This window comes from Dasypus novemcinctus, chromosome 29, assembly GCF_030445035.2.
Source record: "Dasypus novemcinctus isolate mDasNov1 chromosome 29, mDasNov1.1.hap2, whole genome shotgun sequence".
Lineage (NCBI taxonomy): Eukaryota > Metazoa > Chordata > Mammalia > Cingulata > Dasypodidae > Dasypus > Dasypus novemcinctus.
The window spans coordinates 32232328-32257608 of NC_080701.1; the positions used below are offsets into that span (position 1 = coordinate 32232328).

Genomic DNA, 25281 nt, shown 5'->3' on the forward strand with positions numbered 1-25281 from the left:
ACCACACTGCAGCACTCCCCCAGGCTCCCAGCAGCTTCCACCCCCCTTCTCGTCCCGCCACTTCCAGGGTCGTTCTCTAAATCTGCACGTGGATCCCTGTGTTGGGTGGCATGGGAGTCAGGAAGAGATGGGCTTGAAGGAAAACGTCCTTGGAGTAAATGGAAAGTCTCATGACCCCAGGCCACACAAGGCGAACTGTGGGCCTAATTCAGCAGCTGTACGCTGTGTGGGTCCTAGAGTTGCTATCATTAAATTCACATCCAAGGCTTGGAAGCAGTGCTTCTCCAAAAATGCCAACCCTTAGGTCCTAGGAATTCTCAGTCCCTGGTTCTCCCAACCCTTAGTATCATTTAAACACCCTTTCTGGATCCACATTTTCAAGTTTATCACTGGAGTTTGCTGTTCCTGGCCTCCCCCATTATTGGGGAGTGGGAAACCCTCTGGCTCTGTCAGCAGACACAGCCCTTCTCCAAGCCACCAAGCTCGCCCGTCTCTCAACTCGCCCATGTCACTCAGAGCCACAGGCCCCTTAAAACAATACGAATAGAGTGGATGCTGAGGTTTACGTCGCATCTCTGCTCAAGGCTCCTATTCAGATACGGAAGTGGGGCTTGACCCCAGGTCCCCTGCGTTCCCCGCTTTGCGGGGACAGCTCACCCACACAGATGTGTGGAGCTCTGAAAGCAGCGTTGCCACCACTGGGCTCGGACTCATCCTGGTCTTCACTTCAAGCCCCTTTCCCTTGTCATTCCACTCACACCGTGCAAGAGCCTCCTGGACATGGTCATTTTAACCCTTGGAACAAGCAGCGATGTGTCTCATTTGAGGATGCTGGAGGCTCCCAGCTACCATGCTTTGGGAGTTGCATGGTCCATCAAGCTTCCCCTTTGACCTCAGCCACCCGGAAGCTCGGGGCTCAAGCTACCTCTGCTGGATTACAGAGTGGCCGCATGTGTTTCCTCCTCTTGAAGGCTCTCGGTTTCTATTTCTAGGCATTCTATTACTGCATGCATAGTTTTATTTTAAATCACCACAATCGGTTTTTGTAGGCGATAAGCTGTGAGTCTTGCTTAAAATAAGCAAGACAGAAAAGCCGACCTTCTTCACAAAGCTCTCCCCGCACCCTACAGCGGGCCCCTGGGACCAATCCCCTCTCTGAACTCCAGGAGCACTTGTTTTCCAAACCACACGAAGTTGCACTTCCCCTTCGGTGTACAAGCAGGTCCCAGCTCTCCCACGTTGCAAGGAAAGCCTCCCCCCACCCCCAGTTCCCCATTCCTTCCAAGCAGGGGCTGTATACCACTGCCTCTATTTCTCTCCTCCTGCCACACCTTGGCCTCCCTGCAACTGGCTTTCGCCCTCCACTCCATTGACCTACAGTGCCCTCCAAAGGGTCCTGCGCACAAGCACACAATGTGCACATGCACACACGCACACACGCTTTGTGAGGTGCCACGTCAGTCACAGCCTCCTTCAGAATCCTCTTCCTCCTCTGGTTTCCGACCCACTCTCTCCCGGTTGTCCTTTAACCTCCCCAGCCTGCCCTTCTCAGACTCCACTTCCTTCACCCCTCCCTTAAGTACTGGGCTTTCTAGCAGACGTCTGTCCTCGCCGTCCACACCAGTGGCCCCACTTATCGACTCAACACGGAGAATGCCCAAATCCAGCCTGGGCTCTTCCAACCTTCCGCTCACCATCTCATTCGCTCTTGTGGCTTTAATCACCAACAAGGTGCCCAACAAACTCCAAGCCCATCTCCACTCCAGGCTCTTTTCTGGGCTCCAGAACCACACGTCCAAATGCCACCCCCTGCCAAGACAGGGCCATGGGATGCCCCACCGGCACCTCAAATGCAGCACGTCCACCACCACGCCCCACTGAAGGGCTCCATCACTGCACAGTAATTCAGAGCAGGAACCACAGCAGTCGCCTTTGATGTTCCATGCAACCAGTGCTTGCAAAGAGCTGGCCAGGCGCCAGGCTCCATGGGCAGAACTCAGGTGTGGAGTAAAGAAGACACAAATGGTTCCTGCTTCAGGAACTTTCAGTCAGTTCCAACCATCTCTGGAACGATCCACTTTTTCCATCCCTCAGCCACTGTCAGCCCAAGTCAATGGGCTGTACTAGAAGGAAAGCAATACAGTACAGTGATTAAGAATGTGTAGCCAGACTAGGTGGGCTCGAGTCCTAGCTCCAAAATGTATGAGCTGTGGGGCTTGAGGCAAGGTACATAACCTTTGTGTGTCCCGTTTCCTCACTGGGCCAACAAAGATGACAAAGCACTTACCTCATCCCTTTGATACAAGCAGTCCATGAGATAAACCACATAAAGCCTTGAGAATATTGCCTGATATAGAATCGGCAATCTATAAACACCAGTATCTAGTGTGACCCGTTTCTACGGCAGCCTCCCCAGCTCAAGGATACTGTGCTTGCCCACCACGGCAGTTTCCCCTAAGCCCAGGTCTCTACCCTCCAGCCTTCCCACAAAGCTTTTCCAGTTGACTCATTCCTGGCCTTCTCCTTCCCACTTTGCAAGGCTCCTCTGGAACCCCAGTTGAGGCTTGTGCTGCTTCTCCGTGCTCCCATCTCCAAGAGCAACAGCCCTAGCCTCACTGAACTGTGACTGCTGCCTTCCTGGTCTGTTTCTCCTTCTGGATTGAGTGCTCTAGGGAAAGCAGCATGTTCACCTCTGCATTTTCAGGGCTTGGAATCAAGCTCTGCACACAATAGGGTCTCAGTGAATGGTTAACCAACAAGGTAAAAATTAGAATTTTGAAGAGGTGAATTTCAACTCCCTATAACAAAAAAGGAAAACCTTGCTAATAATTAGGCTAGGTTTATTGAACATTTACTATATGCCAGGCTCTGTGCTAAGCTCTGGACACACGGAATCTAATCCTCACAATAACCCTGTGATATGGGTATTTTTACTCCCTATTCACAAGTGATAGGAAAGAGGAAATTCAAAAACTGGCTCAAAGACACACAACTGGTAAAAGGTGAAGTCAGGATTCAAATCCAGAACTATGAGAATCCAACCCATACTGGTTCCTCTCTCAGTACGACTGAGCCACCTCTTGGATTTATGAGAGCTCCCTGGCGTTTTCGGGACGTGGAGTTGTCCTGGGTGGTGCTTCACGGACAATTACGGGACACTGTAGATCCCCCCAGGGCCCACTGGATGGAACGTGAGAGAGTCTGGGCTATGATGTGGACCATTGACTATGGGGTGCAGTGATGCTCAGAGATGAACTTACCAGATGCAATGGATGTGTCATGATGATGGGAGAGAGTGTTGCTGTGGGGGCAGTGGGGGGCGGGGGCGGTGGGGTTGAATGGGACCTCATATATTTTTTTTAATGTAATTAAAAAATAATAATAATAAATAAATATTTTTTTAAAATGTTAATAGGGAAAACTGGGGGGTGGAAAAAGAAAAAAAAAATAAACCATATGTAAACCATTAAAAAAATTAAAAAAATAAAAATAAAATTTTAAAAAAAAAAAAAAAAAATGAGAGCTCCTGTGCCAACTGCCCATGACCTCTGCTGGCATATTTGGAGGGGGCTTCCTTTAGAGGGGGGACTTAATTCTTTGAAGGTACCTTTTCATTCCAAGGCTCCAGGAGTCTACAGTTTTACACTGTAAGCCCTTTGAGTTGTCTACCTCAGTTCCTTCTCTGTGCTTAGCAGGAGGCCAGGCACACACTAGGCCAACAATAATCATCCGCCAAATAAATGAATGAGTAGGTGGGTGGGTGGATGGACGGATGGATGAACGGAAGAGTGGAGGACGATTCATTTTGCACACATCCAAGTTAGTTTTAACCTGCTGACATTTTTTTTTTTGCCAGGTCCAAGGTCAAAATGCAATGACCCCCAGGCGGGGGATGCAGGGAAGGAGGAATACCGAGCAAGCCACGAGAGCAGGAGCCCACCGACGCCCTCCAGAGCCGCAGCGGGGCAGGGAGCCAGGCTTACCGGCACAGGTGGTCGGTCCGGCACACGCCGCGGAGGTCCAGGCAGTTGGACTTCTCCTTGTCCTCGTAGGAGCAGCTGGGCAGGATGGTCTGCCGGCGGCGCTCAGCGCACGCCTGGTCTTGGCAGGAGCAGAAGAGCATGCGGTAGGTGTACTCGCTGGGCACGCGGTCGAAGAACTGGCGCAGGGCCTTGTGGCACCTGCGGCGGTTGCAGCGCTCGGTGGGCGAGATCTCGCGGTTGCAGATGGAGATGTAGGAGGAGCGCAGCTTCTTGCAGTTGTCGTTCAGGTTGCAGGCCTTGGCGGCATCCAGGCAGTGGTTGCTCTTGACACTGACTGCCGGGTCTGCCCCTGTCCCTGGAGGCGGAAGGAAGAGAGCGGGTCAGAGGCCCGCACGGGCACGTTGGAGAACTTGGCTGCCCGCCCCCCTGGGGAACACCTCCCGCTGCTCAGTTTGCTTCCACATGCTCTCTCTGCCTCACTCTCCTTGTCTGCAAAAGGGGTAACTTAATAGGACCAACCTCACAAGGCTGGGGTGAGGAAGAAATGAGTGAGCATGTAGACCCAGAAAGCGCTCAGGACGCACCTGGCCAGGTGAGCTGTACCTAAGGGGAGCTATGATGATGGTGCGGATCTACCCGAAGTTTCATTAAAAACTTATCACAAGCAACAGTGGTTCCACTTACAAAAGGGGGAAATGGTGAAATAAAGGGAAAATGGCTCAAGATGGCACAACTAGGTGGCAGCTGAGCCAAAACTGGCCCCAGAGCTCCTGAGCTCCTGCCCTGCTGCTCACAAACCACATGCCGCTTGGCCCAGCAGCACACTCGAGCAGTGCCACCAGCACCTGGGGCTGGGACAGCCCTTCATTCCAGGACCTTCAGCTTCCCTGCGCCTACATGCCAATAGCACCCCACCACCATCCTCACTGTAACCCCCTGTAACCACCAAGACCGTGCCCCAGGGCAGTGGAGGAGCGTCCACTGGCCTGAAAAGGAAGCTCGGGCTGAAGTCCCAGGACTGTGAGGTCAAGGCTAAGGCCCAGAACCAACCAAAGAGCAGGGACGCCAGGACTTTGGCGTGGACCCATGCTGCCCCTGGAGTGGACACCTTGGGCAGAAGGAGGACTCCTGGAAATCACGTTGGCTCCCCTGTGGTTGCCTCCACCCCCTAAGTCTCAGCTATTCTGAGAATACACGGTCCAGGGCCACTCGGCCCTCCGCCGCCAGCTGACCCCCCTTGGCCACCTTGCTGACAGCAGGAGGGAGGGGAGGTGGGAGTGAAATCTGCACGTCCCCTCCTGAGACACTCTGGTGAGGCCTGGATGGAAGGAGCATGGGGAGAACATCTCACCAGGCCTCTTTATTTCATAGATAAGGAACAGGGGCCCCAAGAGGGCAAGTGGCTTCCTCAAGGTCAGCCTGCACACTGGTAGCAAGCCAGAGCCAAAACCAGATCACAGGTCAGTGCTGAGTGTGTCGTGGGCTTAGGCTTAATGACGAGCTGTAGGCTTTTTATTCATTCCCCATCCACCCAACAAACGCTGTTCAGTATTGACTGAGCATCCCCTCCCTGCACAGGTCCCCACCGGAGGAGGCAGGCAGAGGCCGTGCTGTCCCTCCCACCAGCCAGCCCAGCACTGAGCACACAGCTCCGATGCTCTCACCCTTGACCATAAAAGATCTTTCAGTCCCACCTCTGCCAGGTGCTGTGTTGCATCTAAGGGCGGTTCCAGTCTTGAAGAGCTCGTATTTCCCGCTAGAGGCAGCGCACAGCACAGTGGCTAAGACTGGGCCTTCCAGAACTGAACCAGCCGAGTCCGACTCCCGCCCTGCTACTCGTCTGCTGTAGGACCTTAGGCAAATCACCGAACCTTCCTTTGCCTCAGTTTCCTTAACTGTACAATAGCACCTACCTCTTACGATTGTTGAGCATAAATGAGATACCTCGGGTTAATCTGTTCTCTCCCACATCATAATTTTATCATTTCTAGTAGGTCATTCCTAGTACTGACCATATCGTTCATCTTAAAAAATAAGAAAGACCTCCTCGTGGCCATATACCCCCCAAGCTACCACCTACTTGTTCTGCTCTCCTTTAAAGCAAAACCTCTCAAGTGAGTTTCTCTACACCCTCCGTCTTGTTTCTCTCCCGTGTTCTCTCGAGCCCACTTCAGCCGGGCATCTCACCTCTCCACACAAACGCCTCTGGCCAAGGCTCTGGAGTCCTAGCCCATCAGCAGCATCTGATCACGCCCTCCTGCCTGACCCCTCACCTGCTGGCTACTCTCCCTGTGCCTTCCCGCTACCTCCCTGGAGTCTCCTTCCTCTGCTGGGCCCTTGTTCTCCTCCCCCAGAGCTCAGTCCTCCTCTTCTCTCCATGCACCCCCTCCCTAGGGGCCTCATCTCATCTCCCAGCCTTAAATACCATCAATGTGCTATCAAATCCCAAACTCCTCTCTCCAGGACAGGCCCGTCCCCTGAACTCCAGACACATCCATCCCATGACTACTCAACACCCCACCCTGAAAGGCTAATACTCGCACCTCAAACCCAGCATGGCCAAAGCCGAACCCCTGCTGGCCCCCAAGCTTGCCCCCCACCACCACCATCTTCCCTGTCCTGCTGAGAACAACGGCGTCCTTTTGGCAACTCAAGCCAAAATTCTTGGCACTTGCTTGACTCTTCTCTCATCCACGCTCCATATCGGGAAAACCTCAAAATATACCCAGAACCCAACCATTCCTCACCACCGTCACTGCTACCACCTTCGTCCAAGCTGCCACCACTGCTTGCCTGGAGTCTCCTTACTGGTTGCCCTGCTCTGCCCTTGCATGCCTATCCCATAATAGTCTTCTCTCATCACAGCAAAGTGAAGCAAAACTTCCGAGGCCTAAGGCAGGCAGTTGTCACTCCTGGGCCTCAAATTGCCCATTAGTTTCTTTGACGGTTTGAAGCTGTACAGACCCCAGGAAAGTATGTTCTTAATCATTCCTGTGGATGTGGACCAATGGTCAATGGACCTTCTGATTAGGTTATTTCAGTTAATGTGTGGCCCAGGGTGAGCCTTAATCATTTTTACTGGAGTCCTTTATAAGAGAAAAAAATTCAGATGAAAAGGAAAGCCACAGAAGAAAACAACACAGCCCAGAAGAGAAGAGAGAGCCCAGAAGATGCTGCCAGGTGTCTCGCCACGTGACAGAGGAGCCCAGGGTTCTCGGCAGCTGATCCTCAGGAAGAAGGCACCGCCTTGAGGATGCCTTCATGTGGATATTTTCACGGTCTCAGAACTGTAAGCTTGTAAGCTAATAAATCCCCATTGCACCAGCCAGCCCACTCTGGCAGCCTCGCAGACTAGACCAGCTTCCCAACGTCATGCAGAGAAGTCCTTAGCCTGGCCCACAGAGCTCTCTATCTGCACTCTAACAGAGCAGCCACGGGGCGCATGTGGCCGCTGAAGCTGGAAATGTGGCTCCTGCGAAACCAGAGGAACATACCAGATTTTGAAAATACACATCAGGTTTTGCAAACTTGGTAAAAGAAAAAGGTTTCTTACATTGATTATGTGCTGGAGCGATACTATTGTAGAAGTACTGGGTTAAGCAAATGCACCATTCAAATTCATTCTACCCTATCTTTTCACCTTTTTACTGTTGCCACTAGAAAATTTTAAATGACACTTTTGGCTCATGCGATATTCTCACTTGCCAGCACCCCTTTCCTTTGCTGACCTCATCTCATGCCTCTCTCTCCCTGGCTCACTCCGCTCCACTCTGGCCACACTGGCCAGCTTGCCTTTTCTAGAACATGCCGAGCGTGGCCTGGCCTCTAAGCCTTTGGACTTGCTGTTTGCTCTGCCTGGAAGGCTTCCCCCCAACCACCCCAAAACCTACAGGGTCTCTGCTCAAATGCTGCCCTAGCCCTGAGTCCTTCCTGACCAACCTATACATAATAGCAACCCCCTCCCCTGTCACTCTCTTTACCCCTTACCTCATTTATTTTCCCCCAACTCTCGCCGCCGTCTGCCACACCATGTATGTATTTATTTGTTTGTGTGCATCCCATCGGAAGCTCTAGGAAATGCTCTGTCTGCTGTGCTCACTGCTGTATCCACAATACTCAGAACAGCTGGAGCATGGTACGCGCTGAATAAATATTTGATGAATGAAAGAATAAAGGTACTTAGAACAATGCCTACTTAATAAGGGCTCAAAAAATAATAACTAATATTGTTAAGGAGGCAAAACAGATACAGAGGCAGTGGTCACTGTGAGACTGTGTTTTATCAACGTGACCAAAGCCCGGAGGGGCTCGGGAGAGGACGGGAGGGGACGGCGGGTGGAGGCTGAGCCGCCCACCCCAACCAACCACAGACCCCTGCTTCCTGTTCCGTGACATAAAAGGGGCAGGAAGGCAGACAGGGAAACCGCCTCAGGCTTGTGTTCCTAGTCATTCCGTTAACAAGCTTTCACTCCACGTGGGCACCTCCGCAGACCCTAACCCGCCACCCTGGCACAGGGCTGGGGGCACGAGGAGCGGGCAATGCCAGCGCTAAGTTCTGCACTGTACTGGGGAAGCGCAGGTGCTGGAGAAGCACTGGGGGAAGCTCCCCGCCCAGACTTGAGGGGCCGAGGCGGGCACCACGGAAGCAGTGGCATCTCTGTGGAAACCCGAAGGATGGGTAATAAGCCAAGAGAGGCAGGAAGAGGCCCCGGCCGAGGGAGCAGCGGGCGACACGGCTGTGAGGTCTAAAGGCAGTTCCATACAGCCGAGAAGACCGCAGAGAGGGACTGCAGGGCCCTCACCAAGGCAGGGCCTTGTCGGCCACGGCAGGCCGTGTGGCCTCCCACGCAGCCCCGAAGCCGCCCCAGCGCTGGCAAGGGCTTAGGAACGCCGGTCGATGCCAAGGCTGTGCCGGGGGACCCGCCTCCAGGTAGGGGGCTCTCTGAGCAGCCAGGCATCTTTCCCAGGCCGTGCACCTGTCAAGATGGCTGGCGGGAGGAAGACAGAGGCAGCCGCGCCCAGGTGAGGTGGAAGCACCGGGGAGGGGCCCCGGAGAGGAGCAGGGAGACAACCGCGGGCGGGCACCGGCTAATTCAGGCCCGTGGCCGCGCTGAGCTTCCCCAGGTGCTCTGCTCCCGCTCCTCTCAGCACGTTTGGAGCTAATGCAGGTATAATTATAGCCTCAGTTGCTTCCACTTGGAGCCTGAATAGTGAACGCTTCTGCTGGGGGATGGGAAATGTACACCCCTGGGCCAAAACTTGGTAAATTTCCTAGAAAAAAACAACAATCAAGAAACGCAGCAACAGAAATTGCCTGGTTTCTGGGAAGGGGCCCCTCCAGTCGTCCTGGGGGGAAGAGTGGGAGAGGTAGGGGACCCCGCTCTGCCCCCAGGGGCATGCCTGCGCTCTGGCTCTCCCGCCAGCCCCTCCTCCACGCAGGCCTCCACCTGCAGGTTTCAGCATCGATGCCACGGTCACGTGAGGGTGCAGCACGAAGCCTGGCCCTCGGGAGCAGTCCATGGAAACGCCCCCACCCATGTGGCCCGAGCATGCGCATTTGTTTGGGGAAATGGTGGGGGGGCGCTTTCAAATCCATCTCCCTGCCTCGGTCCATCAAAGCTCTTCTCCATCGGACCCAGGAGGCTTCTGCTTTAAAAGGGAGGTAGGGTTTCCAAATGCAATCCTCGCCCCGCTGCAGGCTGCCAGCCCCCAGCTAAAATGTGCAAATGGCACGACGAGGAGTCCAGGAGCCCTAGCCACCTGCCCGCTCCCTGCACAGCCATCAGAGACCACCCAAGGCCTGCGAGGGACATGGGGGCTAGAAATGCATCCCGGGCCTGGCAGCAGGAGAGCCCCACCCCGCCCCTCTCCAGCCCCGTGTTCCCACTTCCGCCCCGTGTGGGTCTCCCCTGCCCTGGAGACGGGGGGAGGGGGGGGAGAGTCAGATGCTCCAAGGAGTAAATGATAAACAGCTGCCCAGGGAGCCTGCGGAGAGACTTGACAACGCTTGGCCCTTTCCAAAACTGTCGTCAGTTCATCCTCCCGGCCCCTGGGACAGACTTTGGCTTCATTTTCCCCTCCCTTCTCCTCCTCCCACTGACAACAGGCTCTCAGTGGGAGCAAGGCAAGGGGGAGCGCAGCCAGTGGGAGGCCAGCAGGCTCCAAACCTGAAGCTCCAGCTCCCCGTTCCATTCGCCCCCCTACGAGCCTCTGGGGGAGCCGCCCTGAGGCACTGCCCCACCCACTGGGGCTCACCAGCAGGCAGGTACGTGAGGCTCTTCCAACCGACACTAATTTTTAAACAGTTGTCTGGCATTTCCACAGAGCCACGTTAACCCAACTTCACTCAAGCACCACCTATATGATTTTGGCCATATGACAAGTACCCCCTGTTCTAACCCTGGATTTTTTTCCCTAAATACTTTCATTCTCCACTTAGACGAAATGTTTAGATTTACTAACTTGACTCCCTTTTAAAAATTCCAATACCGACCCAGAATTGTCCTAAACAATAGCATCTACGTTAGTTCTGTGGTTTTCCACGGCATATGAAAACGCCTTGCTATGGAACGAGAAGTATTTGTTCCTGCGCCCCACTCTACCCGCAGCCTGGGCTGTGCACACCACTCGCAGGGAAGAGGCTGATTTGGAGCGGAGGTCTGTAACCTCAGTGGCCTCATGCATCCCTCCAGGAGCCCGTTACACGCAGCAGCTCGGGCCATCCCAGGCCGCCCCCACTGGGGCCCGGGGGCTGGGCCCAGGCATCTGGTTTTAACCAGCTCCCTGCGACGCCGTGCTGCCTTCCGAAGCCTGAGAACCCAGGACTTAGAAGGCTGAGCTGGCCACGGCCCGCTCCCAAACGCACCCACGCACCCCACCCCATTCAACCCGCCCCCGGCAGAAGCCCAGAGGCCCACCCAGCCAGCGGGCTCAAGGGGGAGGCTTTCCAGTCACGGGCAGGCGCCTGCCCGGGGAAGCAGGGACAGGACCCTCGCCATCCCCCCACGTCCAAGCCGACGGGCACCCAGGAGTGTTTCCGTGTCCCTCTGGCCTCCCAGACAACCGCGGGCTGGGCGCGTGCCCCTACTCCCCTTTCCGGCACTGCCTGCCCTGGAGCCCACGGTGGGCCCCTGTGCCAGGCTCTGGAGCGCTGCCACTAAGCTGGCGTTCAGGAAACTTGGGCCCCCCTTCACCAGCCACGTGAGACCCCAGGCAGATCCGGTCTCTCTCTGTGTCTCATCTTGTCAGTCTCCTTGCCTGGAAAAGGAAGGTTCTTGAAAGAAATGGGCTTCTACATTTTGCCCACCCATCCCAAAACACCTGTGGACAGACTCCGAGGGCAGGGAGGGACTGGGAACGCGCCCCTCGTCCCACCCGTTCCTACAAGCCAGAGCGCAGGCCAACCATGACGGCCGAAAGGAGTGTACCATGGTCCCGTGCAATCACGTGCAGCGGGTCCGTACTCAGCAACGTGCGCATTGCAAGGCACTCACGGCCAGACCAGCCTCCACAACCTACAGCCGTCAGCCAACAAATGTTTCCTAGCACCGACTTGGTGCCAGGCCCCAGAAATCCGGCTGATCTCCAGGGCTTTCGTTCTAGGGAGAGGAAAATGGTAATAAACATATACAGTAAGTGCCACAAAAGAAAAGAAGGGAAGTCAGAAGACCGTGACCACGAGGTGACCTATCACTTCAGACTAGAATGATGAGCAGATATGAAACATGCAAAACAGCCAAGGCAAGAGAATTCCCAACAAAAGGAAAGCACGGGCAAAGGTCCCGAGGCAGGCATGGGCTTGGCAGGCTCACAGTCGGAGGACAGGGTCAAGTGGCTGGAACCTGCACGAGGCAAACGTTAGATGGAGAGGAAGGCAGAGAGATGCTCAGGGGAGGTCACGGAGATACCATGCAGAGCAGAGTGAGAACTCTGGGTTTTATTCTAAGATGTAAAGCGCTTGGAGAGCCTTAAGGGGGTCAGGGGTCGTTTGGAAAGACCACCCTGGTTGACATAAGGAAGAGAGATTGAACATGGGGAAGGGACAGGGAAAGAGCAGTGGTCGAAAGAGGAGACCAGGGCCAAGACTGTTGCAATAGCCTGGTAGAAAAGGGTGGTGCCTTAGACTGGGGTGATGACCTCAAGTCAGTGAAAAGTCAGCAGATTACGCATAAAACGTAGAGATAATCCAACAGGAGGGGCTGGATGCGGAAGGAAAGAAAAAGAGAAATCAAGGACAACTCCTAGGTGTTTGGCAGAGCCCTTGGGTGGACGGCGGTTAGTGAACTGAGAAAGACTTGGAGGGAAGGAGGGACAGAATTCATCCCATGCTGCCGTTTTCCACCTAAGTGTGAGATGCCTTTAAGGACCCACGTAGGGATGCTGAAAAGGCAGAAGGATAAACAAATCTGGAGTTCAGGAGAGCAGTCTGCGCTAGAGACATAAAACTGAGCATAATGACCTAAAGAGGCTATTTAAAGCCCCACGACTAAACGAGGCTCCTTGGCCCAGGGTGAAAATAAAGACAGGAAAGGGGCCAGGGCAGAGCTCTGGGGCCCCTCGTTTAGTGGCGCCAGTAAAGAGCCTGGGAATGGAGTAGGCGGTGAGGTGAGTGGACAATCAGGAGGCAGGGCTTTCATGGAAGCCCAGAGAAGAGTTTCAAAAGGGAGGCCAATCAAATAATTAGGAGGCTGTGCCCAAGGCCCACGGGCAAGCAGAGAGGCAAGTCACAGTGAGAGGCAGAAAAAGCCAGGGCTGGAGGGGGAAGCTGGGGGAGGCGATGGGGGGGAGGGAGGGGTCAGGAGAAGAGACTCCTGGAAGCCACCCACTGTGTAGCACCCCCAACTCCTCTCACCCCACTTCCTGAACATCCACGGAGTTGTCCACGGCTGGAGAAATCTGACAAGTTTCCTGCCCTCCTGGGGCTTACACTCTAATAACGTCAGAGAGTGAAATCAACAAACGAATGAAAACCTTCCCCTTTGACGGAGTCTCTCCCTCTTGCAGCTGGACAAGCGCCCCTGCTCAGGCTGCCAGGGAGTTCGAGGACCTGACTGGGCCACCGACAGAGCCAGCTCGTGCAAGTCGTGGAGCCTCTCTGAGACTCACTTCCCTGTGAAATGAAGCTACAACACCCGCTCTGCCACATGGCAGGACGAAGCTAAAGATTCATGGCAGTTGGCCCTGGAGTCCAGTGCCTTGTCAGTGGGCCCTACTTTGGAGTTTGTGCTCCTGAGTGTGATGGATTTGGATTCAGATGTGAACTCTCTACACATGCCTCTTCTGTCACTTTTACTGAACCTGTGGTTGGTGCTGGGGTTGATGTATGCCCAGGAGACTTGAATCTCTAGACTGGCCATGTGCCAGCTGGGCCCTGAGCCTCAGCAGAGCTGCAGCTCCTACTCTCCCAGTTTGTTGGACTTACCTAGGTCAGCTAACAGGGAGGTGAAGATGGTCAACCACCACACCAGGAAACCGAGAAGACCAGGGAACTCCAAGCAGGAGAATTGCATCCATCAGCCATGTGGGATCTAAGCCCCCTCTCAATTTAGAGGTGGCGTGGACATCACCATCCCAGAGTCCACAAGATGGAGGAATAGAGTATGGATTAGAGTGGACTTACTTTTATTCTACTATAAAACTACTGTGACTAGTAATGGAAGAAGCCGTAGAGTTGATCTGGAGAAAGTGGCCATGGTAGTTGCTGAGGGCAGGGAGACGAAAGAAGCGATGTGATGTGGGGGCATTTTTGGGTCTTGGAGTTGTCCTAAATGATATTGCAGGGACAGATGCAAGACATTATATATCCGCCATAACCCACTGAGTGGGCTGGGGAAGAGTGTAAACTATAATGTAAACTATAATAATCCATGCAGTGCAGCAGTGCTCCAAAGTGTATTCACCAAATACAATGAATGTGCCACAGTGATGAAAGAGGTTGTTGTTGTGGAAGGAGTGGGGGGGTGGGGGATGGAGTATGTGGGAACCTCTTACATTTTTTAATGTAACATTTTTTGTGATCTATGTATCTTTTAAAAAAAAAGAATTAAAAAAAAAGATTCAGTGGGCTACTACAGGCGCTAATGCCTCCACTCAGTTCCCAGACCACGGGACGTATCCACATAAAAGTGTGTTAGGGGGAGCGGACTTGGCCCAGTGGATAGGGCATCCGTCTACCACATAGGAGGTCCATGGTTCAAACCCCGGGCCTCCTTGACCTGTGTGGAGCTGGCCCATGCGCAGTGCTGATGCGTGCAAGGAGTGCCCTGCCACACGGGGGTGTCCCCCGCATAGGGGAGCCCCATGCGCAAGGAGTGCACCCCGTAAGGAGAGCCGCCCAGCGTGAAAGAAAGTGCAGCCTGCCCAGGAATGGTGCCGCCCACACGGAGAGCTGACACAGCAAGATGAAGCAACAAAAAGAAACACAGATTCCCGTGCCGCTGACAACAACAGAATCGGACAAAGAATAAGATGCAGCAAATAGACACAGAGAACAGACAACCGAGGTGGGGGAGGGAGAGAAATAAATAAATAAATAAATCTTTTAAAAAAATAAAATAAAATAAAAGTGTGTTAGTTCACGGGGAGCGGACGTGGCTCGAATGGTTGCGCGCCCGCCTCCCACACGGGAGGTCCCAGGTTGAGTTCCTGGTGCCTCCTGAAGAAAAAAAAAAAAAAACTCAGGGAAGTCGATGTGGCTCGGTGGTTGAGCACCAGCTTCCCACATATAAGGTCCCAGGTTCAATCCCCAGCCCCTAGTACCTCAACAACAAAAAAGAAAAAGTATGTTACTTCAGTAATACTGAAATACTTCTGCAGCAATGGCAAAGAATAATTCTAATGGACAAAAACGGGAGGTGTAAGGGGTATGTTATTTTTCCTTTTAGCCTAATGAAAATTGAGGTGATAGCAACACAACTCTGTGATGACAATGAGAATCACCGAGTATACACACTGAATGGGCTGTACAAACCATGGGACTGCATAACACAGAAATCCTGTGGTGGATTGTGGTTAACAGAGCAAATATGAGAATGTGCTCTCATGAACTATAAAAAATATACATAATACTAATATAGGGGGTATAGCAGTTTAATATGGTTATGAATTCCAAAAATAGATATTGGATTATGTTTGTAATCTGGTCTGTACCTGGGCCTGACTGAGTTATGATTAGGGCTTTGACTGGACCACGTCACTAGGGCATTGAGTCCCACCCCATGGTGGGTTGGGGACTCACAGATAAAACACATGGCAAGGGACTGAGTTGGGGGTTTCTGAAGTTGGAGTTTTGATGTTGGAGTTTGATGCTGAAATCTTAAGCTGGAGCCCCAGGAAGTCAGCACAGAGGAAAGAGAAGCCAGCCCCAGGAAGAGAGGGCCTGCGCCAGGAGAACACAGAGGAACAGAGACGGCGCCTTAGACACAGCAGAAAACCCAGGGAGAGAGACAGAGCTGTTCACCTGATAGTTTACAGCTGACCTTGTGGAGAAAACAGAGTTGCTGAGTCCATGGAGAAGCAAGACCCTGTAAGAAAGGAACCCAGGAAGCCTGAGCCCTCGCAGACGTCGGCAGCCATCTTGCTCCAAATAGACTTTGGTGAGGGAAGTGACGTATGCTTTATGACCTGGTATCTGTAAGCTCCTACCCCAAATAAATACCCTTTATAAATGCCAGCAGGCTTCTGGTATTTTGCATCAGCACCCCTTTGGCTAATACAGGGGGCTAATAATCAGGCAGGCTGGGGGAAAAAATACACCAAATGTAAGATATGGGCTATAGTTAGTAGTAATACTTTGACGATGCTCTTTCATATTTGTAACAAACGTTTCACAAAAATCCAAGATACTGGTGATGGGGTGTTGTATGGGAGCCCTGAGTGATGAAACGCACGTCTGTTCACAACTTTCACTATACACTTATCGTTTATGTATGTTCACGTATGAATTATACACTGCAATAAAAGGTTTTTTAAAAGAAAAAGTGTTACTTGACTGGAAAGCTCCTCCCATCTTTCCATCCTCCACACCTCAACACTCTGCTAGTGAAAGAGGCCAGTCCCTACAAAGCTCTGCCCCAAAAAAATCAAAGCAAGAGGAGGCCGTGGAGACCTCTGCTCACCCGGCACCCATGAGTGCAGGCCCTGGGGGGATCTCTCACCCCTGGTCCCCACGCCCTAGGAAGGGCGGCCAGGAGCCCAGACCACCCGGCAGGAAGTGGTTCCTCAGCTTCCCCGGGAGACCACCTGCCAATCCCAGCATGCCTCGCTCTCGGGCCCCTTGGTCACCAAAAAGCCAGGTGCAACGGACCCTCACCCCCCACTGCTCCGCACACCCCCCGACAGCCCTGTTTCCCACCACCTCCCCCGCTGCCCTCCTCAAACCTTCCTCTGGAAATCCCAGTCCGTGATGAGCAGGCTCCCTGCCACCCTCAGCTCTGAACTCCCCCCTCACCTCCCAGCCCTGAGCTGGGCAGCCTAGCACAGCGCCATGGCCGCCACAGCGCTCTCCAGAGGACGCTGCCTCAGGAAGCAGGTCGACCCGCCAAAAATCGACGTGACGGCACGGCAGAGGGACGGACACCGATTCCACCAAGCTCCACTTAGAAGCTTTGGAACGCGATTTTATATTTTGCCAAATTTTAACCATTTTTGGAACTCTTCTTCCAATTCCCCAAAAGCCATGTTAGTCTTTCATTTTGTGGTTGTCTTGATTTTCCAGCTTCTAGCCATTCGAATCTAAATTTCACTGTCTCACATTTAAAGGGATCGTTTCAGCTGTTTTCTGAGTGCTTCGCATCCTTTTGAACAGAGTTTGGAGGGATTTTTTTTCATATTTAGGATTTTTACCATGTTCACACCAATTCCCACAATGGCCTATCAGCTTTAATTCTGTATTTATAACAATTAAAAACCAAAATTGAGAATTTCATATTGAAGTGATTGACCTAAATCCTTCCTCATCATTTTTCATTTGTGGTGAGTGGATGTGGGATTTGAGGCACCAATCACAAGCTGAAACATTTACTAATTATAAAATACACTTTTCTGAACTATAAGATGTCTAAGATCAGCTCAAGGCCCTAGTTTCCAAAAAACTGAGAAATTTTTCAAACGCAGCTATGAAGACCCTTTGTAAAAATCTTCAAAAGCCATGAAAACCACCCGAAGTAAATTTTTTAAAGTTTTAAAAAATAATTAACAGAAGTGAGTCTGGGTAGGTCAATAAATTTGATTTTTTTTTTTTTAAATCAGGGGTTTAGTCATTTTGTGATTTCGAAAGAAGCATGTCAGCAGCCTGGTCATTTCTTCCCTCTCATGGATGGCTGGCCCCGGGGGCCGGGGTGGTGGGAGTCCTTCCTTCCTTCTCCTCGTTGCCCTGTCGGGGCTGTTTCTCCTCCCTCAAAAGCCCTGGCTCCTGGGAAGGTCAAGCCGCCAGGAGACCATGCTCTGCTGCTCCTCAAGGCTGTCCTCTGCAGACCCACCACTCCCTCTCTCAGTGACGGTGTCACACCCGACTCACTGTCCTCCTTTCCACCCCTTCCCAGGCACCATTTCCAGTGACTTCCACACTCGCTCTTTCACGCCCCTGCCTGCCCTCTCGCTCCGATGACCTCGTCCCCTGCCTCGGCCGGCACACCCATGTCCTTGCCTTCGCTGACAGCCACATCACCCCTGAATCACTGGGGTCAAGCATCCCAAACTCTGACCACCATCTCCTCACTTCCCAGCTCGCTCTCTGGGACTCCCACTCTGGCAATCCCCCAGCCTCGCCCAGACATCTAACCCACAGACTTAAGCCCTCGCCCTCTCTCCCGCATCCCCCCCATGCTGTGTCCTCATCTCCCTCCACACCCAGTCTAGACTTCCATCCCACTCAAGTGAACGCCCTTAACTGCTCAGCCCCTCTCTTCCTCTACCGCCCTCACTAACCCACTGTCCCGGTTAAGCTACCCCTCCATTCCGTGCCTGCACCTCGGCAGCTAGCAACAAACACCGGGGCTGGCTGTTCTCTCCCTGCATTCCTGACCCAAAGTCTCAAATGCCGTGGCAAATGACAATGCCACACCTTCTCCTGCCTCATTCCTCCTGCACTGTCTCCTCCCCCTCTGCTCTCAGCCTGCCTCATCATCACACCACAGCAGCGACCAGCCTACCTCACCTGTCTACCCTCCTTCTGTTACAAGGGAGGAAGGGTCCTGGTCCCTGTCAAAAGCCACCCTGCCACTTGTGCCCCAGATCCCATTCCTTCTCCCCTTCTCAAAGGCAACCCCCCTCTCTTCTGTACCTTCAATTTATCCCCCTCCAATGGGTCATTCCCAATGGCATACACGCATGCCCCATGACTGCCTATCTCAAAACAACACAACAAAACCTCCCTTGACCCCGCCTCCCTCCCCAGCTACACTCTATTTCGTTCTTCCCCCTTCAGAGCAAAACTTGAAAGACGTAGATTTCTTCTTTTGCACCCTCACCTCACATTCTCTCTTCTGCCCTCCCCAACTCCAGCTTCCAATCCCTCCACTCCCCTGAGGATACTCCAGTCAACGTCACTACAGGCCAAATTCAGCGGTCACTTCTCTCAACTTATTTGAGCTCTCAGCAGCAATTGCCACAGCTGACCACTTTCTCTTTGTGGAAGCTTGGGCTTCTCCTGGCTTCCTGACACTCCCCATCTGGTTTTCTCCTCCTTCCCTGGCCTGGTCCTCAGGCTCCTTTGCTGGCTTCTACTCCCCTGCTTGGAAAATCCAGGCTCGGTCCTCAGCCATCCTCTCTTTTCTCTATACACTCTCCGGAGGTGACCCCATTCAGTTCCACGGCTTTAAATGCCATCTATATGCGAACGGCTCTCAATCGATACATCAACCCCCTGGCGTCCCCCGAACTCCAGGTGTGTATCTAACTGCCTAACCGGCATTTCCAGAGGGAGGTCTAAGTGGCATCTCAAACCCAGCATGGCCAAAACAGAACTCTGGATTTCTGCCCTGTTCCTTCCCTCATGTTCTCCACCCTAGTGAATGACTGTGTAATTGTTGTTCAAGCCCAAAATATAAGTTGTCCTTAATTCCAGCCTCCACATCCTCTCAACTCCACCTCCAAAGTATACTCCATGTCCATCCATCTCCCCAGCTCTCCTACTGCCATCCCTCATCTGGGTCACTGCAGCAGCCTGTCAAGCCTTTGAGCTGCTGTGGTCTCCCCTGCCTCCGCTCTTGCCCATTCCCTCCCAAGATCCATTCTCCAGGGCAAGAGTAATCCTTATAAAAGTAGACGCCATACTGTGTTACCTGTCTGAAACTCTCCAAAGGTTTCTCGTCACTCCTACGATGAAATCCAAACTCCTTACCCTGGTCTGCAGCATCTCCATCATCCGGCCCCTGCCTAACTCTGTGCCCACTGTCCCCACCACTGCCTCCATCTCATTCACTGGGTTCTTAGCCTCATGGTCTTCCTTAGATTCCTTCACTGGGTTCCAGCTACATGGCCTTCCCTTAGATTGCTTCGTCTACCACATATGTCCCCATATGGGGGCCTGACTGAGTTTTCTAAGGCTACTGCAGCCAAGTACCACAAACTGGGTGTCTTAGTACCACAGAAGTTCAGGGGGCCAGAAGTCCAAAATCAAGGTGTCAGCAGGGCTGTGCTTCCCCTAAAGTCCACTGGGAAGGATCCCTTCCATGCTCCGGTCTTCACACGGTGTCCTCTGCTCTGTCCCTCTGGCTCCCTGTCTGCATATTTCCTCTTCTCATATGGCATCAATCATATTTGGACTAAAGTATCACCCAACTCCAGTATGGCCTCATTTTAACTTGCTAAATCCCATCTGTAATGACCCTATTCCAAAATAAGGTCACATTCTGAGATACTGGGGAAGGACTTCAGCACATCTTCTTGAGGAGCACATTTCCGCCGTTATGAGTCCACCCTCTGGCCCCCAAAAATCCAAATTCTTCCCACTTGCAAAATATATACACCCCATTCCAACACCCCAAAAGCCTCATGCTATTCAGCATCCACTCTAAGTCCAAAATCTCATCTAAAGCTGTTATGGGTATGGTCCATCCTGGGACAAAATTCCTATCCATCTGTGGACATCTCCATGTAGTGGAAAGTACAAAACAAGTTATCTGCTTCCAAAATACAGTGATAGGACATGAATAGAATACACACTGCCATTCCAAAAGGGAGAAATTGGAAGGAAAAAAGCAAGTCTAAAACCCAGAAGGGCAGATTCCATTAGATTTCAAGGTCTGAGAGTAATCTGTGACTCGATGCTTTGTCCTCTGGGCCCACTGGGGTGGCAGTCCCACCCTCTCCTAACACCAAAGTGATGTACTTGCCCTATCCAGACACAGGGCAGAGTCCACCCTCTTTAAACACCAGGGCAGAGGCCCCACTCTCTTGATTTGAGGAGGTCCATTTGGGCCAGACCTCTACCATCCACTCTGCCTTCAGGTTGTCCCATATCTGCCCCTTTCAAAGAAGGTTGTCAGTATCTCTGCTGATATAAAATTCTCAAAAACCTCGTGGGTCTTCCATGAAATTCACAGGGTCCACCCCATCAGGCAAAAGGGTTCTTCCACAGATCTTCCCTGGGTAACCATCTCTCGATCTCTGACTTCTTCTCACATGGTTGAGTGGATCCCTGAGTCATATGCCTCATCTCTTTAGCAACCATTGTCCAGCCACACCCTAAGCCCTATTTCCAGGGCACGTTACCTGGACAGGCTCAGAATTTCCCATCACCAAGTGCTATTCCCATTTTCTTAACGGTTTCTTCCTTGATGTACCTCTTTCCTCTTGCATTTTACTGTAAGCAGCAAGGAGAACCCAGGCAACACATTCCACATTTTGCTTGGAAATCTCAGCTCAATATCTGAGTTCTTCACACAACCATTCTACCTTCCATCCAAAACCAGGACATCATTCAGCCGAGTTCTCTGCCACTTTGTAAGAGAGATGGCCTTTGCTCCAGTTTCCAGTAACACATTCATCATTTCCATCTAAGACCTCACCAGAAGCACATTTAACATCCGCAGTTCTACCCACACCTTCAAGGCAATCTAGGCTTTTTCTATCAAGAGCCTTAAAATTCTTCCCACTTCTGTCCATGACCCAATTCCAAAGCCACGTCCACGTTTTTAGGCATTTGTACCAAGTACCAAGATCAGTCTTACTTTCCTAAGACTGCCATAACAAAGTACCACAAATGAGGCAGCTTAAAGCCACAGAAATTTCTTGCCTCACAGTTCGGGAGGGCAGAAGTCGGGAATCCAGGTGTTGGCAGGGCCACGCGTGCTCCCACATCTGTACGGAAGACTCTGTCCCCCGCGTCTCACCCACCTGTGGCGATGGCTCGCCAGCAACCCAGGGTGTTCTCTGCTTTGGGCCTCACATGGCGCTCTGTGCTCTGTCTCTCTGTCTCCCCATCTGTGTCAAATTTCCTTTTCTTATAAGGACACCAATCATACTGAAAGGGCCCACCCTAGTCCAGTATGCCCTGATCTTAACTTGCCTATTTCCATCTTTAACAAACTTCTTTCAAAATAAGTTCACATGCTTATTCGCTGGTGGTGGGAATGTAGAATGGTGCTGCCACTGTGGAGGACGGTTTAGCAGTTCCTAAGGAAGCTAAGCACAGACCTGCCTTGGGACCCGGAAATAACATTGCTAGGTATATACCCAGAAGAACTGAGAGCAGTGACACAAATAGCTATCTACACGCCAATGTACACAGCAGCATTATTCACAATAGCCAAAAGCTGGAAACCACCCAGGTGTCCATCAACTGACGAATGGATAAACAAATTGTTACATATACACACGATGGAATACTACGCAGTGGCAGGAAGAAATGAAGTTGTGAAACATCTGACAACACGGATGAACCTGGAGGACATTAAGTTGAGTGAAGCTAGCCAGACACAAAAGGAAAAATACTGTAGGATTGCTCTATTACAAACTAAATATATTATGTGAAATATGAATATAGGAAGAATTGTATATATAAGACTATTTTTCCTTGAAGCTGAGCAAATGTAAGTTAATACTACACAATGTTAATATCAGACAAAAAAACCACATTATACTAAGTGAAGGAGACCAGATACAGAGTACTACATATTGTATGATTCCATGTCTATGAAATGTAAATATAAATTAATTCATGAAGATGAAAGATTAGTTGTTATGTAGGTCTGAGAAAGGAATGCTGAGGGGTTTGGAGTCTTCCTTTTTGGAGTAATGAAATTGTTCTAGAATTTTTAGGATGATGTATGTATAACATTGTGATTATACTAAAAGCCACTGATTATATACTCTGGACAGAAAAGCCAGAAACAGCGGCTATGTACAGTGGGGGAAGCGTAGAGAGATTGGGAGGTGAGGAATTTTGTTTCTTTGTCTGTTTTCTTGTTTATTAACATTGAAATAATGAGTCTGGTTTTTTGTTTATTATTATTAATATTGAAATAATGAGTCTGGCTTTTTGTTTATTATTAATAATACTGAAATAATGGAAATGCTCTAATAATGACGGAAGTGATGAATGCACAACTGTGTGATTATAGCAGATACCACTGATGGTACATCATGGAGGAACTGTATGCGTTATTAAAATGTATCAATAAAATTGACTTTAAAAAGAAGTCCACAGTCTGCAGTACAGGAAAGCAGGGCGTCAACCTGTCTTGCAATGGACACAGTTAAATCCACAGCAGGGCCTCTCCCTGCTGTTCCCTCTTCCGTTCCCTGGTCCTCCCGTGGCCGGATGCCTCTTGCGGTTCAGGTTTTGGCTTAAAAGTCTTACCTTCCACAGGCACTCCCAATCTAAAGTGGCCCCAGTCACCTTTGCCACCTCATCCTGTTTTAATTCTCTGCTGAGCGTTCCCACTAGGAAGGCTTCTTTTCTGTTTTTTGCTGCGTCTCTGAGAAGTAGAACATCATCTCCACAAGCGCAGTGAACTCCTGTGTCTCGTCCGCTGACCTCTCCCCAGCCCCTAGAACGGGCCGGGCACGCCAGGGAGGAGCGCTGGGAGGCACCTGCAGGACGAACCCCACCACGCGCGCCGGCTGCACAGAGGCCGCCTGGACCCCGAGCTCAGTGAAACAGCCTCCAGCCGCAGGAAGCCCCAAACACTCAGGCAGAGGGCGGGGCCCCTGGAAAATCAAGTATTTCTGTGGCTCAGCAGAGACGGCCTTGCTCTCTGCATTCATCCCCCAACCTCGGAGCTTCCCTAGGAGCCGAGATAGGGGGCTGGGGCAGCAGTGGGCGTGCGAGCCGCTGTGCGCCAGGGAAGAGCCCAGCTCCCGGCGCCACTCCCCTCCAGCCTTCTCCTTCCTTCCCGGGTCGCTCGCAGACAGAGGCCACGACCGAACCCCCCGAGCACCCCCGCACGTATCGCCCTCCACACACAGCGCCCTGCAGGTGCACACACCGCGTGCACACTCGCGCCCCCCACGGCACGCGTACACACGCGTTCGTCCTCACCCAAGCCAGCCCCTTGGACGCTTTCCTTTCTACAGACCCCAATGGAAATAAAGAAGTACGTCAGGAGCCGTGGCTGGGAGGGGAGCTCCCGGCCCAGTGTCTGAAATGCTGCTTTATATATGAGGAGACTAAAGAGCATGCAGTGAACGGTTAAACCAGGGGCACGCTCAGGAAGGAAAGAATCCTGTAAGAGACAGCACAGGAGCGGCTGGAGAGCCACCCCACATCCCTGCTGCCGCCAGAGCCCGTCCTGAAGGCAGGAGGAGGTCGCAGGTGGCTTCCCGGAAGATGGTATCTGAAGGGCACTGGAAAACATCCCCACCCCCAAAAAGAAAGCTCCCAACCACGGCATCTGAAATTTCACCATAAAAAGGCCTTTCTTTAGCGTTAAATTCTGTTCTCTCCTTGTATGTGTGTGTGTGTGTGTTTTCTTTTTCACAGCAAACCTTGCTTGGACATAAAGACAATCGAAAGAAGTCACCGACGCCCTGCTCACACCAGTGGGAGCAAATCCTTCTATCCACTTAATGGAGCCTGAGGTCACAGGCATTGATGAGAAAGGGAAATAGCAGCGCAGGCCGGGGGAGACGCGGACTTCTCCAGTTCCCCCACAGATGCCGCGGCACCCCTTGACAGAGACGCTGCAGGTCAGCCTGTGAGAGGCACTGGTCCCCAACCCATGCATCGCCACCCCACTTCCCGGGCCCACGACCCCTGCCTGCCCGACCCCACGTCCTCTCCTCGGCCATTCCACGAATTCTCCCCTGCAAGGGGAGGTGTGAGAGGTGACAGAGCTGCACCGAAGCCCAATTTTCACTGACGCTCAGAGTCCCTGACAGCTGTTAGAAGAAGGAGGTGATTTTGAAATTTAAATAACACGCTTCTGCATTCGGCTCAGGGAGACAACCTGAGGATAAGCAGTTTATCGCCTGAGCCGCCGTGTCGGGGGCAGGGGAGGGGCCGCCTGGGCCTCCAGCGGCCCTGAGTTCCGTCCCACCCCCACCCCCCTTCCTCCCGGGGGTGCCTCAGAAACAGCTCTCCTGACCCGCTGGAGCCCCCACCCTCCGTTCCTCTGCTCTGCAGCCCTGGCATAAGGGGTGGGGGGACAGTGCGGGGCTCAGAGTCTCCGGCAGCCCCCTTTGTGGAGGGGAAGGGGCTTCCCTGGGCATTCTGCAGAAGCCGAGGGGTGAGGCCGGAGCTGGCCGGGCCCAGCGCTCACCCTAGCCACCGCCAGGGGCCACTTGAGGTGGTGCCGGGATACTGACTCTGATGCCGGGCTAAGGGCTCTCCCCCCACAACGGGCAGCTCAGCCCCTCCCTGGGGTCCCGAGCCCTCCTCCCCCAGGCAGTCACCCCAGCTCTGTCGGGGAAGTCTGTGCAAGAGCTCCCAAAGACCCGGCCAAGGCAGGAGACCCCAGAGGCCACTGCCCCCTCTGCCCCGCGGTCTCCACGCACTGGCCCTGAAACTCACCAGGGCTCTGGGCTCCAGCCGTAAGCCACACGCGCGTCCCCCATTCCCTACCGGCCCCCACACTCAGGCCTCAAGCCACGACCCTGCAGAGAACGTCTTTCCAGATGCCCCGTCTCCTCTGACCTCCCCGGGCACAGCAGGTTGTGGCCTCCCCTGCGTCCCTGAGGCTGTACCTCTGCTAACAATGAGCCACGTGGGGTCTCTAGGCCGGCCTCCCCCTCTGCACCATGAGAACACGGCGTGGTTCACATTAAGGCACCAGCGCTTAGCCCGTGTCTGGAATGCATTCAGCACTCCACCTTTATCCAACAAAACAAGTTCCTCCAGGTCCAGCCTCCGACCCCA

The 25281-nt window shown here is 52.6% G+C and overlaps 1 protein-coding gene across 4 annotated transcripts in view; it reads right to left on the minus strand.

The window, feature by feature from the left end:
• GFRA2 (GDNF family receptor alpha 2) overlaps positions 1-25281 on the minus strand; it is a 109832-nt gene that overhangs the window by 65967 nt on the left and 18584 nt on the right. For all 4 annotated transcript variants that reach the window (XM_058289810.2, XM_058289811.1, XM_058289813.2 and 1 more), the window contains one exon: positions 3984-4338. In XM_058289810.2, coding sequence (XP_058145793.1) covers positions 3984-4338 — 355 coding nt within the window. The remainder of the gene's footprint in view (positions 1-3983; positions 4339-25281) is intronic.